Here is an 18,329-nt window from a genome sequence, read left to right on the forward strand (position 1 = left end):
TCGTTTTCGACTCTGGGGTGACACTGCTTTCACAACGTTTTCACGGCAGACTTTTTACGGGGTGGTTTGCCACGGCCTTCCCCAGTCAGCTACACTTTCCCCCCAGCAAGCTGGGGGCTCATTTGACCGATTTCAGAAGGATGGAAGGCTGAGTCAACCTCGAGCCGGCTACCTGAAAACCCAGCTTCCCCCGGGGATCGAACTCGGATCGTGAGCAGAGTTTAGGACTGCAGTACTGCAGCTTTAACACTCTGCACCACGGGGCTCTTCCTCATGATACAGTCCTGATCCAAACTGGATCCCTGCAGGGTCTGGTATACATTAAAAGGTAAAGGTAGTCACCTGTGCAAGCGCCATTCGTTTTCGACTCTGGGGTGACACTGCTTTCACCACGTTTTCACGGCAGACTTTTTACGAGGTGGTTTGCCATTGCCTTCCCCAGTCATCTACACCTTCCCCTCCAGCAAGCTGGGGACTCATTTTACCAATCTCGGAAGGATGAGTCAACCTCGAGCTGGCTACCTGAAAACCCAGCTTCCGCCGGGGATCAAATTCAGGTTGTGAGCAGAGCTTAGGACTGCAGTACTGCAGCTTTAACACTCTGCGCCACAGGGCTCATATGGTGTACGTTAGGGCCGCACTTTTGAGCCTTTATGACCAGAGACCCAACTTCAGCCACCAGAGTGGCAACAAGCTGCAAAAGTCAGAAGTCACATGACAGGAAGAGGAAGAGACAGTCTTTGAACCATCCTGTCTTTAAAAAAGGCATCCTCTCCACCCTGGCTGACCTTGCTTTGCTGTTGTGCTCTGCCCTTCGAGGCAGCAGAAAGCGATGCGTTTTGTCTCTCTGTGCAAGCACGCGACCAGCAGACCCTCCCATAAATCAGACAAGCTCTGAAGGGGCTAGTGACTCCGTGAGGGTTGCGTGCCAGGAAATTGGCCGCCACCAAATTTGGTGTAGTGGTTAAGTGTGCAGACTCTTATCTGAGAGAACCGGGTTTGATTCCCCACTCCTCCACTTGCAGCTGCTGGAATGGCCTTGGGTCAGCCAGAGCTCTCTTATCTGGGAGAACCGGGTTTGATTCCCCACTCCTCCACTCGCAGCTGCTGGAATGGCCTTGGGTCAGCCAGAGCTCTCGCAGAGGTGTACTTGAAAGGGCAGCTTCTGGGAGAGCTCTCTCAGCCCCAACCACCTCACGGGGTGTCCGTTGTGGTGGTGGGGGGGGGAGGTAAAGGCGATTGTGAATCACTCTGAGATTCAGAGTATAGGGCGGGATAGAAATCCAATCCAATATCAAGTTGGTGTAGGGCTGGTCTAGGTACACTCAAGTCACATCAGTCTAGGGTCGCTACACAGAGGTTGGAAAGGGCAGATCACCTCCGATCATCTCTCACCTTGAAAAACCAGCAGGGTCACCGCAAATCAGTCATGACTTGATGGCACCTTCAACCCTCGCTCATCGGTCCCTCAAAATAAACTTTGGGAGACAAAAGTTGGCAGTAGCCATGATCCCGACCCTGTGAATAACCACCGGAAGCAATGAAATTTTCACATCAGTCATGTGTAAATGCATTCTTTTAAGTGCAAACTAAAACAAGACAAGACTAAGGAACACTTAATACTCGAAACCCCCCACAAAATCTCTACCTCAGTCCTTTAAGGACAACTGCCTCTTCAAAGTGAACGTACTGTAGATGTGGGTGGAGTCTTTAGGTCTCTTAGTGTTCCACTCGTGAAGGTACAGAGAGAACAAGGAACCGCTTTTGAAAGGAATCCTCACGGTTTCACTTATCAGTTCTTCTTCAGCCTTTTTCTCCCGACATTACATGGAGTCACAGCTCTATTTTTTACAACAAGGATCAACGTATGCTCTCGTCTGCTGAAGAGCCAGTGGCAGCAGACCAGAAAGCGGTTTCTTTTCTTGGGAGTTCTTCCTTTTAGACAAAGTGGTGGGCTCTTGTGGCTCTACATTGCTTACTGGTAGCAGGACAAAAATATTACGCAAATGGGAACCCTTCTTAAATTGGAAATTCGGGCCCACCTGTGCTTCACCTACTTTGACTCATGAAGATTACATCTCGTCTTTAATTTTGTGTTAAGTATTTTAACACTGAGTTACTATAAATTGCTGGGCTGGGCAGGGCATATTTCCAGTATGGAAAACCACCGCCTTCCCAAGATTGCCCTGTATGGCGAACTTTCCACCGGCCATCGAAATAGAGGGACACCAAAGAAGAGGTACAAGGACTCCTTGAAGAAATCCCTTGGCACCTGTCGCATCAACCATCACCAGTGGTCTGACCTAGCCTCAGATCGCAAGGCATGGAGGCACACCATCCACCAGGCTGTCTCTTCCTTTGAGAACGCACGCATAGCTGGTCTTGAGGACAAAAGGAGATTGAGGAAGAATCGCACTGCTACAGCACCAACCCCAAATCAGACTTTTCCCTGCAGCCACTGTGGCCGGACCTGCCTGTCCCGCATTGGACTTGTCAGCCACCAGTGAGCCTGCAGCAGACGTGGACTACTGCACCCTTCTTAAATCTTCGTTCGCGAAGTCAAGCCGAGAGACAGAGAGAGAGACTATAAATTGTTTATTATTTGACTGCATACCTTAACTGATGAGGTTTTTAAAAAACCGAATCTGTATGCTTACATTTAATAAGCAGTTTCAGAGTCATATTGTGTACCATTTTCATCTGTGTTGTTCTGGCAGCTTTATGTGTGTATATGAGTCTTGATTTTCTATTTCACACTATTTTTTAACTTATTTATTTCTCAATAAACTGTTTTTCAATTAAAAAAAAAAGACATAAGACTCCACCCCACATCTACACTATGCTTACTTTGAAGAGGCAGTCGTCCTTGAAAGACTGACGTAGAGGTTTTGTGGGGGTTTTCTGTGACCCCTGTGGCGCAGAGTGGTAAAGCAGCAGTACTGCAGTACCATAGTCTGAACTCTCTGCTCACGACCTGAGTTCAATTCCGGTGGAAGCTGGATTCAGATAGCCGGCCCAAGGCTGACTCAGCCTTCCATCCTTCTGAGGTCGGTCAAACGAGTCCCCAGCTTGCTGGGGGGAAAGTGTAAAAGACTGGGGAAGGCAATGGCAAACCACCCCGTAAAACGTTGTGAAAGTCGGAAACGACTGGTGCTTGCATGGGGAACCTTTCCTTTCCTTTCGAGTATTAAGCGTTCCTTAGTTTTGTCTTGTTTTAGTTTGCACTAAAAGAATGCATTTACACACGATTGATGTGAAAGTTTCATTGTTTCTGGTGGTTATTCACATAATAAGAACATAAGAAAAGCCATGTTGGATCAGGCCAATGTGGCCCATCCAGACCAAAACTCTGTGTCACACAGTGGCCAAAATACGCACACACAAATACACACAGCAGCTAATAGCCACTGATGGACCTCTGCTCCATATCTTTATCTAACCCCCTCTTGAAGCTGGCTATGCTTGTGGCAGCCACCACCTCCTGTGGCAGTGAATTCCACAGGTTAATCATCCTCTGGGTGAAGAAGTACTTCCTTCTATCCGTTTTAACCTGGCTGCTCGGCAATTTCACTGAATGCCCACGAGTTCTTGTATCGTGAGAAAGGGAGAAAAGTACTTCTCTCTCTACCCTCTCCATCCCATGCATAATCTTGTCAACCTCTATCATGTCACCCCGCAGTCGACGTTTCTCCAAGCTAAAGATCCCCAAGCGTCTTAACCTTTCTTCATAGGGAAAGTGTTCCAACCCTTGAATCATTCTAGCTGCCCTTTTCTGGACTTTTTCCAACGCTATAATATCCTTTTTGAGGTGTGGTGACCAGAATTGCACACAGTATTCCAAATGAGACCGCACCATCGATTTATAATCATCCCCACCCTGGCATGGTTCCCCCGGCTGGCTAAGAAGGGCTTACAGGCTTGACGTCCAGGAGAATGGAGGACTTGGCGATCAGGCCGGGCTTCTTGGACTTCTTCTCCGAGTACTGCCGGAGCCGCTCCTCCCGGACTCGGGCAGCCTCCTGGTCTTCCTCCTCGTCGTCGCTGCCGAACAGGTCAATATCGTCGTCCTCCTCCTCCTCGAGAGCAGGGGGCTCGGCCTGCCTTGCAAGCGAAGTCGCGGCCACCTCTACTTTCCTTGAGAGGGCAGGGAGCGGCTCGACTTTCTTCATGGGAGTGACAAGCTTGGAGGAGGCAAAAGGAGACAACGAAACCTGTTGTGAAGCGAAAGCGAGACCTGCCGCCTAACTTCCACGCGGGGTGAGACAGGCAGAACACTCGGTGAGAGCTTTAACCAATGCATATATTGAAAACAAAATTTTAAACCACGGTGTTTTTCACATATTTGGAATTATTTTGCAGCCCGTTTTACAATGTGCAATGTTTTCCCTTCGTTTCTAGGACTGGTGTAGCTGCAACCGGACTGCTGCTTCCATCCAGTTTCAGAGTGAATCCTTCCTCAGGCAGCTCACCGAGGGACTGGCATGTCACAAAATAATTTTTTCCTAGTTAACAATGTATCAAATTGCATTTCTTCTAGACTCTTATTCAAGGTACTCCCAAATATATTCTCATATATACTCGCTACAATTTCAATCTGGCCATGCTCTGTCTATCTCCAACAATCAAGCATGGCGCTACACTTCTACTTGTCCTTCGCTCCTCTTGGAAGGGCTCGACAAGAACTCCACAGGAGCCAAAATATAAGCTGGCAGTTTGGGGTAGTGGTTAAGTGTGCGGACTCTTTATCTGGGAAAACCAGGTTTGATTCCCCACTCCTCCACTTGCACCTGCTGGAATGGCCTCTTCTAAGAAGCTTACCTGATGTTTCCAATTCCATTGGGAGTGTACTAGAATAACACCTCTATTTTACAAACATCCTGAAACAACTTAGAACTTCCAGCAATAACAGCCACTTTTGCAGGAAGTTCCAGACCAAGCTTACTCCTACCCGCGAGCTCCTTGGCGTCACATGCGGGATGAGAAAGCATGTCCCACTGACAGAGGCAGGCCAACTGCAGAACAGGGCAGCAGCGCCAAAGAGGGCTGGGGATAAGGTGCCACTGACATCTGTCTTGCGAGGCACGTCCCGACACAGGACATATGAACATATGAAGCTGCCTTCTACTGAATCAGACCCTGGGTCCATCCAAGTCAGTATTGTCAACTCAGACAGGCAGCGGCTCTCCAGGGTCTCAAGCTGAGGTTTTTCATGCCTATTTGCCTGGACCCTTTTTGGGAGATGCCAGGGATTGAACCTGGGACCTTCTGCTTACCAAGCAGATGCTCTACCACTGAGCCACCGTCCCTCCGCAAGCGGAAATGAACCGGCAGGGCTCACAGGCAGAGTTGCTTTCATTTATTTCAGCGGGGCTCGTGCCGGAGAACCTCCCGCGGTGGAGTGCGCCCTGAAGTGAACTGCAGGCTTTGGGCCGCAAAACGTCTCAGGCCAGCCTGCTATTTATCTATTTACAACATCTGTATCTTGCCTTTCTGCCCTGCCGAGGGCCACGACAGGAGTTCAGGGTATCGTCAAGATACAGGAGTTATGGGGGTGCCAAACTTGGAAACATGAAAATCGGAAGCCTTATACCAGCTGCAGCTCGGTCCAACTGCAGCTCGGGAGCCACACGTGGCTCTTTCACACATACTGTGTGGCTCTTGAAGCCCCCTATTCCATCCCATTGGCCAGCTTGGACAACACGTTTGAAGTTGCTTTCTTTCCACCTCTCCTTCCCTTCTCCATCTTCCTTCCTTCCTGTCTCGTGGCTCTCAAACATTTGCCATTTATTCTGTGTGGCTCTTACGTTAAGCAAGTCTGGCCACCCCTGCGTTAGACCAATCCTTTCCCTCTCCTCAAATATTCGGATGTTCCCGCTTGGAAACACGGCAGAGGCCATTAGAAAGAAAGGGGGTGGGGAGGGGAGACGGGCTAGCCAAGATAAAGCTCCAGCACTGCCCGCTGACTTTGGCCAAATTCACGCTGCTAGAAAGATGTGGCTGCGACCACAGACTGCTCCAGAAACATCCTGTGTGCAGGTCTGCCTCCATTTTGTCAAGCATGGTTAAATTCCATTGATAATTGATTGTTTTAGGGTCCTGCCTAAACCTGGTCTGTGAAGTATCATGGAGGATCCAACTCTGTTGGCCTGTTATTCTCCCCCCCCACCCCGTCCTGCTTTATGGCTTATAATTAGAAGGAGTGAAAAGTGAAACCAAGTAATCAGCACCTTCCCATACATTCCTCTAAGGGAGTGCAAGACATCTGGCGAAGGCAAGGACGAAGTCCTGATAACACTATGGAAACGTAGACATTTATGATAGTTTGTGTGTGAATGCTACCCCGCAACCCCATCCCTTGGAATCCTTTTGAAGTAAGCCTTAAAAGTATTGTATCAATGTATCAGTTTCATTACTCTCAAGAACTTGCTATACCAAAGTATCGGTCTATCAATAAATGTAGTCTTTGAATCAACTTCGACTCGTCGTTGAGCCTGCATGCTTGACACATTTGAGTTAACAGAAGAAAAACCAGCTTCCTCTGAGGGGTGGGGCTTACACAGCTGCTTGCACGCCCCACCTAGAAATGATGGGGCAAGGGAGACTTGGGGGGTTTCGGCTTACCTGCGTGGGCGGCGTCTGGGAAGGGTGATGAGAGGTAGAGGCCTTCTCCAGCACGCTCAGGCGAGTTTCCAGTCTGGAGATGGCAAGCTGGAGATCCGAAACCACTGCAGGTGCGGGAAAGAAGACCGCAGACACACACACGCTATTAGCCACAAAGAAGCCTGGCCGGGAAAGGGATGCCACCCCTGAGGAGGAGGTCTTGCCACTTACCGCTCCGCAGGTTCTGATTCTCGGCCTCGAGGCTTGCGATCCTGGCTACCAGCTCGTTTTGGTCTCCGGAGGGCCCTGCTGAAGAGGCACCACTCGCGCTCTGCAACGAAGACAGACAGCGTGAAGTGGGGGGGCCGGAGGGGGGAAGTCAGTGGCGAGAATTTAACCAAACAGGTTTAAAAAATGCAACACCCTAACGGTGCGACAACGGTGGAGGGGAGGGAGGGGGAGCGGAGAAGAATAAAAGCAACATGGAGGAAACTGACAGCACAAGCAGGACAAAGTCACAAGGAAGCGTGAAGCCGGTCAAATCTCAGAATCCTAGAGTTGGAAGGGATCTCCGGGATCATCTAGTCCAGCCCCCTGCACAATGCAGGAAACCCACAAACACCTCCCCCTAAATTCACAGGATCTTCACTGCTGTCAGATGGCCCTCAAGCCTCTGTTTAAAAACCTCCAAGGAAGGAGAGCCCACCACCTCCTGAGATGGAAGGGACCTCCATGGTCATCTAGTCCAACACCCTGCACAATGCAGGAAGCCCACAAACCCCTCCCCCTAAATTCACAGGATCTTCACTGCTGTCAGATGGCCATCTAGCCTCTGTTGAAAATCCTCCAAGGAAGGAGAGCCCACCACCTCCCAAGGAAGCCTGTTCCACTGAGGAACCACTCTAATGGTCAGGAAGTTCTCCCTCATAGAATCATAGAGTTGGAAGGGACCTCCAGGGCCCAAAATGGCTTTATTCTGTAAAACGTGCCCTTCCCGCTTATGATGCACCTTATTTTGTTTCGTTGGAACATATGAAGCTGCCTTCTACTGAATCATGGCATGATTTTAGCACTAAACTATCGTTTTATGACTGTACTGTACTAAAAACTTTTAAATTGTAACCTGTCTTAATTTTTAATTGATATGTGAGGGTGATTGTTTTATATTTTATCGTTGATGATATGATATTGTGAGCTGCCCTGAGCCTGCTTCGGCGGGGAGGGTGGGATATAAATATGAAAAATAAATAAATAAAATCAGACCCTCCTGGGTCCATCAAAGTCAGTATTGTCTACTCAGACTGGCAGCGGCTCTCCAGGGTTTCAAGCTGAGGTTTTTCACGCCTACTTGCCTGGACCCTTTTTAGTTGAAGATGCCAGGGATTGAACCTGGGACCTTCTGCTCACCAAGCAGATGCTCTGCCACTGAGCCACCGTCCCTCCCCTAACTGGCAGTGGCTCTCCAGGGTCTCAAGCTGGGGTTTTTCAGGCCTACTTGCCAGGACCCTTTTTAGTTGGAGATGCCGGGGATTGAACCTGGGACCTTCTGCTTACCAAGCAGAAGCTCTGCCACTGAGCCACCATCCCTCCCCTCGTTCTTGGTTTGCTAATTTTATTCTATCGTTTTTAAATTTAAATTGTTGTTTAGCTGATGTTGTGTTTTTGTTTTTAATTGTTTTTTTTTAAAAAATCGCTGCTTTTGTTTTTAATCGTTTTTAAATTTAAATTCTTATTTCGTTTACGTTGCGATCCGCCCTGAGGCCGTTACAGGAAAGGACAGAGTATAAGCCTACTAAATAAATAAATAAAAAATAAAAGCTTCTACGCGGAGAGAGGAATGAGGATGTATGAGCTTTGTAAACTGTTCTCTTTCCCCACTTCAGAAAAATTCTCGAAGGGCAGCTGAACGCTGTTTTGTGTGGCTCTCTGACAAACAGGGATGTGTTAACTGGCCACCTGCACAGCTCAGGAGTTAGGACCCAGCATGAAGACAAGGCAGGAAACAGGAAAGAACAGAAAAAGGACCCCCCCCCCACCCCGTGCACCATGACAGAGACAGACAGACAGACACCAGATTAGGCTGTGCTTTCCTCCCCACCCTACCCCATCAAGCGACTTACAGTCGCACGGCCTGTCTGCTTCTTGCGACGAGCTTCCCGGGGGCTTTGCAAAACTGTCTTGAGCTGGAGAGGGCAAGAGCATTTGTGTTTTGGGTGAAAGAACTCTGGGACTGAGGTCTGCTTATAGAGCCGTGTGGCAGGTAAAGATCAGCAGCAAGATGCGCTTAGCAAGAAAGCATGCAGAAGCTGGGAAGAGCATGCTCAGAAACAAGAACCTTCTGAACATAAGGCAGAGTCCCGGCACAAGCCATTCACACAGAGCGGTTTAGACACCCCGGCTCCGAATGGCCAAGCCCCCGTCCCAGCTAGTTGCTGAAACAGGCACAAGAAATCTGACCCCCTGAATGGACTAACCACACTGTCAGCTCGCCCTGATGCTTCGCAACATGTAATACCAAGAGGGTACTCATGGGCACCAAGACATCACATGAGCACTCTTTCCGGCAACCGCAAGGTGGGTGGGGCCAGGTGGGGCTTTTGCCCAGCATAGCTCCTGATTGGCCACTGCAGACTGAGCTGGCTCTGCAGATTAAAAAAGGCAACCAGTTACACAGAGCTTGCCCCTGTGATCTATTTTTATTTTATTTATATTGTAAGCCACCTTGACCACCATAAGGAAGAAAAGCAGCTAGTGAATGTTTCAATAGGAAAGTATAAGGGTAGGAATAAGGGGACAGTTCTCACAAGGGCCCCGTGGTGCAGAGTGGTAAAGCAGCAGTACTGCGGTCTGAACTCTCTGCTCACGACCCGAGTTCGAATCCGGCGGAAGCTGGATTCAGGTAGTCGGCTTGAGGTTGACTCAGCCTTCCATCTTTCCGAGGTCAGTCAAAGGAGTACCCAGCTTGCTGGGGGGAAAGTGTAAAAGACTGGGGAAGGCAACGGCAAACCACCCTATAAAAAGTCTGCCGTGAAAACGTTGTGAAAGCAACGTCACCCCAGAGTCGGAAACGACTGGTGCTTGCACAGGGGACCTTTCCTTTTCCTTGTCACAAGGGAAGGACACATGCTGTGGCTACCACCCTCCCCCTGGAATTTGTACGGAGAGCAGTACCTCTTAATTCATTCAGAAATTATCCGAGCCAGGAGGCGGTGAACGAGTGAGCAGGTGATTTCTCACAATACGAGGGCGGGATATAAATCCAGTATCTTCTTCATCTTCTTCAATGAAACTGCTGAGCAGTCAGGTTAGAACTGATAAAAATAAGTCCTTCTTCACCCAAAGGGTGACCAACACAGGGAATTCACTGTCACAGGTGGTGGTGGCAGCTGCAAGCATAGACGGCTTCAAGAGGGGATTGGATAAGCATATGGAGCAGAAGTCCATCAGTGGCTATTAGCCACAAGGTACAGATGGAACTCTGCCTGGGGCAGTGATGCTCTGTATTTTTGGTGCTGGTGGGGGGCAACAGTGGGAGGGCTTCTAGTGTCTTGGTCCCACTGGTGGACCTCCTGATGGCACCTGGGGTTTTTTTGGCCACTGTGTGACAGAGAATGTTGGACTGGATGGGCCATTGGCCTGACCCAGCATTGCTTCTCTTGTGTTCTTATGTCTGGGGCAGTGATGCTCTGTATTCTTGGTGCTTGTGGGGCAACAGTGGAGGGGCTTCTAGTGTCCTGGCTCCACCGATGGACCTCCTGATGGCACTTGTCTTTTTTGGCCACTGTGTGACACTGAGTGTGGGACTGGATGGGCCACTGGCCTGATCCAACATGGCTTCTCTTAGGTTCTTATGTGTGACACAGAGTGTTGGACTGGATGGGCCACTGGCCTGATCCAACATGGCTTCTCTTATGTTCTTATGTGACACAGAGTGTTGGACTGGATGGGCCACTGGCCTGATCCAACATGGCTTCTCTTATGTTCTTACGTGCGACACAGAGTGTTGGACTGGATGGGCCACTGGCCTGATCCAACATGGCTTCTCTTAGGTTCTTATGTGTGACACAGAGTGTTGGACTGGATGGGCCACTGGCCTGATCCAACATGGCTTCTCTTATGTTCTTATGTGACACAGAGTGTTGGACTGGATGGGCCACTGGCCTGATCCAACATGGCTTCTCTTAGGTCCTTATGTGTGACACAGAGTGTTGGACTGGATGGGCCACTGGCCTTATCCAACAGGGCTTCTCTTATGTTCTTATGTGACACAGAGTGTTGGACTGGATGGGCCATTGGCCTGATCCAACAGGGCTTCTCTTATGTTCTTATGTGACACAGAGTGTTGGACTGGAGGGGCCACTGGCCTGATCCAACAGGGCTTCTCTTATGTTCTTCTGTGACACAGAGTGTTGGACTGGATGGGCCACTGGCCTGATCCAACATGGCTTCTCTTATGTTCTTATGTGACACAGAGTGTTGGACTGGATGGACCACTGGCCTGATCCAACAGGGCTTCTCTTATGTTCTTAGAAGGTGAACCAGAAGGTTGAGAAAACAAAAAAGGAAACTATACAATAGACAAATATAACGCTACAATGGAATCTGTTATTATTTTTCGGTTGTCCTTTTGTTCCTCAGACTTACTCTACACCTACGACCGCCCACTTCCAACTTGGATCCATCTTTGCAGTCCTCCTCTGAGCGACAGGAAATGCTGCCTCTGGAGATACTCACACGGCACGGGCCCACCTTATCAGGGCCAGGATTGTGGCCCTCCATCCCCAATAGCATTTCAGGGTCAAATCCAAACAGCGCTTTTGACTTCAAAGTACCTGCTGCAATTTCATATTTCTGCCCGTTCTGTTGTAAACTGGTTGGTTTTGGGTTGGATTTCCTTCCTTCTCTTTTTAGGTTTGGCAATTTTTTGTTAGTTGCTATGTCTGCTGGTTTACTTTAAATCCATCAGTACCCTCGGGGCTTTTACAAGCCCAAAGGCCAGAAGGGGGGGAAAAACCCCCATTCTGACTAAAACAATTGGTTTAACAGAGTTAAAACTGAGCTGGAGAGCCAGTGTGGCGTAGTGGTTAAAGCTAGGTTTTGGGAGATGCAGGTTCAAATCCCCACTCTGTCATGCAAGCTTGCTGGACAAATTTGAGCCAGAAACACACTCTCAACTTGAAGAAGACTGCAGATTTATACCCTGCCCTTCTCTCTGAATCAGAGACTCAGAGTGGCTCACAATCTCCTATCTCTTCTCCCCCCACAACAGACACCCTGTGAGGTAGGTGGGGCTGAGAGAGCTCTCACACCAGCTGCCCTTTCAAGGACAACTCCTACAAGAGCTATGGCTGACCCAAAGCCATTCCAGCAGCTGCGAGCGGAGGAGTGGGGAATCAAGCCCGGTTCTCCCAGATAGGAGTCTGCACACTTCACCATTACACCAAACTGGCTCTCTTGGCCTACCTCACAGGATTGTTGTGAGGTGAGGATAAAACGGAGGAGAGGACAACAATGCCAGCCACTCTGGGTTCCACTGGGGAGAAAGGTGAGATATATATAAAGTAAAAGAATAACTCTTATGCCACGCTGCAAGCGACAGGGCTTAGTGGTTTCCTTTAGATAGATAGATAGATAATTTTATTTGTATCCCGCCCTCCCCGCCGGAGCAGGCTCAGGGCGGCTAACAACATCATACAAATTTCAATTATACAAAGAAAGCAAAAGAAAACAAAATTACATTTAAACATTAAAATTCTGATTAAATTTAAAAATTAGTTAATTAAAATTAGTAAGTGCTAATACTACTTGTTCTTTTATGATGGCGGTTATCATTAGCATTCACAGCACACCCCTGCCCTTGTATGGGACATTTGTTTCTACTGGCATCTAGGCTGCAATTTTTCCTTTCCAGTTTTTCCTTACACTTCACTTTGTACTTCTAATTTACGCCATCTGTACTTTCACTGCTTATTTGTTTTTTGTTCTGGTCTCTGTATCTCAAAAATATTTGTTTTTTGTTCTGGTCTCTGTATCTCAAAAAGGACACCGCAGAGCTGGAAAAGGAAAGGAAAGGTCCCCCGTGCAAGCACCAGTCGTTTCCGACTCTGGGGTGACGTTGCTTTCACAATGTTTTCACGGCAGACTTTTGACAGGGTGGTTTGCCCTTGCCTTCCCCAGTCATCTACACTTTCCCCCCAGCAAGCTGGGTACTCATTTTACCGACCTCGGAAGGATGGAAGGCTGAGTCAACCTCAAGCCGGCTCCCTGAAAACCCAGCTTCCGCCGGGGATCGAACTCAGGTCGTGAGCAGAGCTTAGGACTGCAGTACTGCAGCTTTAACACTCTGGGCCACGGGGCTCTTGAGCTGGAAAAAGTACACAGGAAATCAATCAAGATTATTAACACCTTCCCTATAAGGAAAGGCTGAAGACTCAGTGACTTTTCAGTTTAAAAAAGAGACAACTACCGGGGGGGGGGGGGGGAGGGGGGGGGGAGACATGACAGAGGTTTATAAATTAATGTATGAGGTCGGAAAAGTTGACAAAGTGAATTTCCCCCCTCCCTCTCCCAAAAGGCTAGAACTTGAGAGCATCCACGGAAGCTGATGGGCAGGACTTTTGGGATGGACAAAAGGAAATACTGCTTTACATGCAGACACATACAGATTACAGTGTGGAATTTTCTGCCAGAAGATGTAGTGATGGCCACAAGCATAGACAGCTTTACAAGAGGATTAGACAGATTAATGGAGAATGTCTATCAATGTGGTGACTGAGGGGAACCTTCTACATTAAGAGGCACTAATTCCCAGGATCCCACAGCAAGGAGGCAACATCAGAAGAAGGCCTCGGCCTCTATGCCCTGTACACTGGACCACCAGAGGAGCTGGTTGGCTACCGTATGAGATGGGATGCTGGACTGGATGGACTACGGGTCTGATCCAGCAGGGCTCTTCTGATGTTCTCCATACTTCCCCCCCCCCCTTTTGGCAAGTTTAAACACTGGAACAGCAGAACTCCAACATCTAGAACAGCACAAACAGCGCTTAAATTCTGAGAACAAAGAACTACTGGAAACCTCTCAGAATAAAGTGCCTTTTGTCTAACAAGCAAGAGCGTTAAAGCTGCAGCACTGCAGTCCTAAGCTCTGCTCACGACCTGAGTTCGATCCCTGGCGGAAGCTGGGTTTTCAGGTAGCCGGCTCAAGGTTGACTCAGCCTTCCATCCTTCTGAGGTTGGTCAAAGGAGTCCCCAGCTTGCTGGGGGGAAAGCGTAGAGGACTGGGGAAGGCAATGGCAAACCACCCCGTAAAAAGTCTGCCGTGAAAACACTGTGAAAGCAACGTCACCCCAAAGGCGGAAACGACTGGTGTTTGCACAGGGGACCTTTCCTTTCCTGTCTAATAAGCAGGGCAGGGACGGCAGTCCCAGCCAACTTCCAACTTATGCAAAAGCGAAATAAAACAGAGGCCCAAAATGCAGAATTCACAGAGATCGCACCACTGCCTCACCCTCCGAAAGCACAGCGTGCAAGAACTTGAACTCGTGTCCAGGCAGGAAGCATTCCCCAGTGTCTCGTGGTTGTGAGGTGCTCATGGAAAACAAGCTGTGGAGGCACATGAACGGACAGGCTGGCAGGTGGGCTGGGGAAAATCCACAGGGCTGCAGCAGAGCCTGGCGAAAACTCTCAGAGAGGGGTAAAGCCAAAAAAAAAATGGAAGAGGGTGCAAGCCTGCTGAGGAGGAGTCCATTACTTTAAAAGCCTTGAAACAATTAGGGAAGGTAAGGAAAGGAAAGATCCCCTGTGCAAGCACCAGTCGTTTTCGATTCTGCGGTGACGCTGCTTTCGTAACGTTTTCACAGCAGACTTTTTACGGGGTGGTTTGCCATTGCCTTCCCCGGTCATTACACTTTCCCCCCAGCAAGCTGGGGACTCAGTTGACCGACCTCGGAAGGATGGAAGGCTGAGTCAACCTGGAGCCGGCTACCTGAACCAGCTTTCACTGGGATCAAACTCAGGTAGTGAGCAGAGCTTAGGACTGCAGTACTGCAGCTTTACCATTCTGCGCCACGGGGCTCTTCGAAAACAATTAGACAGCCTACAATTAACAGAGATTGAAAAAGAAAGGTAACTAGAAGGAAGATACAAATTTTGAGCCCCAGTGGTATCCCTTTTAAAAACACACACACGAACAAAAAAACCCCTAAAAGGGGTCAAAATGACTGCCGCCAGGCTGGTTATTCCAGTATATCTGCTAGAAGCAGGGCTACACACAACACTTGATCTTAGCCAAAAGGCCAAGCAGCCTCTGTTCCATGGTGTCAAACAGCACTGAATTTTAGCACCAGTGTTCCCTCTAAGCTGAGTTAGTGTGAGCTAGCTCGCAGTTTTTTTAGCCTCCGGATCACACATTTTTCAGGAAAAATGTCCCCAAAGCATCTAACGTATGCAGCAGCTCACAACTCTATTGCTAGTAGCTCACAAAGTAGAATTTTTGCTCACAAGACTCCGCAGCTTAGAGGGACTACCGTCCGGCACCCACTCTGAGCAACTCAATGGGTAAAAGCGCATCTGATCCAAGTGTTCATCCCTCTCAAATTGGCCTCTAGACAATTTTTTCAACTTCTCTTACTCCACAACACAGTTCTGTTCTCTCGTACCAATACAGGCTTACAGCACATGCTGAGGAGGGAAGATGAAGGTGGGAGAAGGACTTTAGCTTCTTACTATGGGAGCATCACACCTTTCATTTCATTAAGTCCCACCGCATCAGCCAACACGTTCCGTTCAAGCCACTGCAACGGAGCCAGGAACGCAGAAGCCGGGGAAAGTCAATTTCGAACTTCCCTACTTCAGAAGATGGAAGTATTTCCAAGTTCAAATCAAACCCTTTGACAAGCCCCCAACTCCCTGAAAATTCACAGATCTCCAACCAGTTTGGGATTGTAACGCTAAAACCAACAGGCTCATTTAAGCGCATACCAGAAGAACTACTTCCACGAGGCATTCGAAACGATGAAAGTGAGAAAGGAGCAATTTAGGAATGCAAAAGCAAAGCGGAAAAGTAATGCGTTTCGCTGCCAGCGGCTTTTGATCAGTCGCTTCCTCATCATGCTTTTCTTTTGCCACGTGACAGGGGCGTCTGAAGCCACCCAGAGCTTCACGGCAACAACTCAGGGTTGAAGGCCTGAACAAATTTGACTTCAAGGTCAACTCCAGTCTTACACGTTGCTAAATGCCTCCGATACAGAAAGCCAGCACGAAAACGAGCAAGGAAGGTTTCCTTCGTTTTATAAAGAAGCAACAATGGTTCTTTTATTTCTGTCCTTCAAGGTGACGTCAACACTCCACAAGCATTCCACCTTGAGCTTGTCTGTTTGGCAGAAGGGGGCATGGCACGCCATAAATTTCAGAGAGATGCTTAGCAAATTTCCTACACCGCTGCTGCTCCAACCTTCCCCACAAAGCTGCTCTTCCAGAACAGTTTTCTTTTCTACATTCACAACAGTTCGAATGCCAACATCTCACGCTTGTGGCATTTCTATACGCTCTCACTATGAAACGTGAAACACAAGCTGGCTTCAACTGAATCAGACCCTTAGTAGAAGATGATGACGATGAAGATATTGGATTTATATCCCGCCCTCCACTCCGAATCTCAGAGTGGCTCACAATATCCTTTACCTTCCCCCCCCCCCACAACAGACACCCTGCGAGGTGGGCGGGGCTGAGAGAGCTCTGACAGAAGCAGCCCTTTTAATGACAGCTCTGTGAGAACTTGTGACTGACCCAAGGCCGTTCCAGCAGCTGCAAGTGGAGGAGTGGGGAAGCAAACCCAGTTTTCCCAGATAAGAGTCTGCACGCTTAACCACTGCACCAAACTGGCTCACTTGTCTACTCAAACGGGCAACAGGTCTCCAGGGTCTAAGGCAGACGTCTTTCACGTCATGTACTGCCTCATCCTTTTAACTGAAGACGCCAGAGATGGAACCAGGGGCATTCTGCATGCCTAGCAGATGCTCTACTACTGAGCCACAATTCCTGCAAAAAATACATGAAGCTGCTTTCTACTGAATCAGACCATTGCTCCATTAAGGGCAGTATTGTCTACTCAGATTGGCATTGGTTCTCCAGGGTCTCAGGCAGAGGTCTTTCCTACTACCTACTGTCCGGTCTTTTTAACTGGATGCGCCAGTGACTGAACCAGGAGTCTTCGGCATGCAAAGCCCTTGCACCTCAACTATGTTACAGACTACAGACAAAGGACTATTTCTATCCAGTTTCCACAACCTTTTAACACGCGTTAACTTTCTTTCTTTAATATGCTTGAGAACCAGTTTGGTGTAGTGGTGACTCTTCCCTGGGAGAACCGGGTTCGATTCCCCACTCCTCCACTTGCAGCTGCTGGAATGGCCTTGGGTCAGCCATAGCTCTCTTATCTGAGAGAACCGAGTTTGATTCCCCTCTCCTCCACTCGCAGCTGCTGGAATGGCCTTGGGTCAGCCAGAGCTCTCTTATTTGGGAGAACTGGATTTGATTCCCCACTCCTCCACTTGCAGCTGCTGGAATGGCCTTGGGTCAGCCAGAGCTCTCTTATCTGGGAGAACCCTGTTTGATTCCCCACTCCTCCACTTGCAGCTGCTGGAATGGCCTTGGGTCAGCCAGAGCCCTCTTATCTGGGAAAACCGGGTTTGATTCCCCACTCCTCCGCTTGCAGCTGCTAGAATAGCCTTGGTTCAGCCAGAGCTCTCTTATCTGGGAGAACCAGGTTTGATTCCCCTCTCCTCCACTCGCAGCTGCTGGAATGGCCTTGGGTCAGCCAGAGCTCTCTTATCTGGGAGAACCGGGTTTGATTCGTCACACCTCCACTCGCAGCTGCTGAAATGGCCTTGGGTCAGCCAGAGCTCTCTTATCTGGGAGAACTGGGTTTGATTCCCCACATCTCCACTCGCAGCTGCTGGAATGGCCTGGGGTCAGCCAGAGCTCTCTTATCTGGGAGAACCAGGTTTGATTCCCCACACCTCCACTCGCAGCTGCTGGAATGGCCTTGGGTCAGCCAGAGCTCTCTTATCTGGGAGAACTGGGTTTGATTCCCCACTCCTCCACCTGCAGCAGCTGGAATGGCCTGGGGTCAGCCAGAGCTCTCTTATCTGGGAGAACCGGGTTTGATTTTCCACTCCTCCACTTGCACCTGCTGGAATGGCCTTGGGTCAGCCAGAGCTCTCTTATCTGGGAGAACCGGGTTTGATTCCCCACTCCTCCACTTGCACCTGCTGGAATGGCCTTGGGTCAGCCAGAGCTCTCTTATCTGGGAGAACCGGGTTTGATTCCCCACTCCCCCACTTGCACCTGCTGGAATGGCCTTGGGTCAGCCAGAGCTCTCTTATCTGGGAGAACCGGGTTTGATTCCCCACTCCTCCACTTGCACCTGCTGGAATGGCCTTGGGTCAGCCAGAGCTCTCTTATCTGGGAGAACCGGGTTTGATTCCCCACTCCCCCACTTGCACCTGCTGGAGTGGCCTTGGGTCAGCCAGAGCTCTCTTATCTGGGAGAACCGGGTTTGATTCCCCACTCCCCCACTTGCACCTGCTGGAATGGCCTTGGGTCAGCCAGAGCTCTCTTATCTGGGAGAACCGGGTTTGATTCCCCTCTCCTCCACTTGCACCTGCTGGAATGGCCTTGGGTCAGCCAGAGCTCTCTTATCTGGGAGAACCGGGTTTGATTCCCCAC

At 49.3% G+C, this 18,329-nt stretch overlaps 1 protein-coding gene across 3 annotated transcripts in view; it reads right to left on the bottom strand.

Annotated features, from left to right (window-relative positions):
- The window catches only part of EEF1D (eukaryotic translation elongation factor 1 delta), a 57,288-nt gene that overhangs the window by 6,694 nt on the left and 32,265 nt on the right, over nucleotides 1–18,329 (bottom strand). For all 3 annotated transcript variants that reach the window (XM_060243171.1, XM_060243170.1, XM_060243172.1), the window contains 3 exons: nucleotides 6,832–6,931; nucleotides 6,622–6,725; nucleotides 3,915–4,181 (listed from right to left, as the gene is read on the bottom strand). In XM_060243171.1, the coding sequence (XP_060099154.1) occupies nucleotides 3,915–4,181; nucleotides 6,622–6,725; nucleotides 6,832–6,931 (471 nt within the window). The remainder of the gene's footprint in view (nucleotides 1–3,914; nucleotides 4,182–6,621; nucleotides 6,726–6,831; nucleotides 6,932–18,329) is intronic.

Source organism: Heteronotia binoei, chromosome 7, assembly GCF_032191835.1.
Source record: "Heteronotia binoei isolate CCM8104 ecotype False Entrance Well chromosome 7, APGP_CSIRO_Hbin_v1, whole genome shotgun sequence".
Taxonomy (NCBI): Eukaryota; Metazoa; Chordata; class Lepidosauria; order Squamata; family Gekkonidae; genus Heteronotia; species Heteronotia binoei.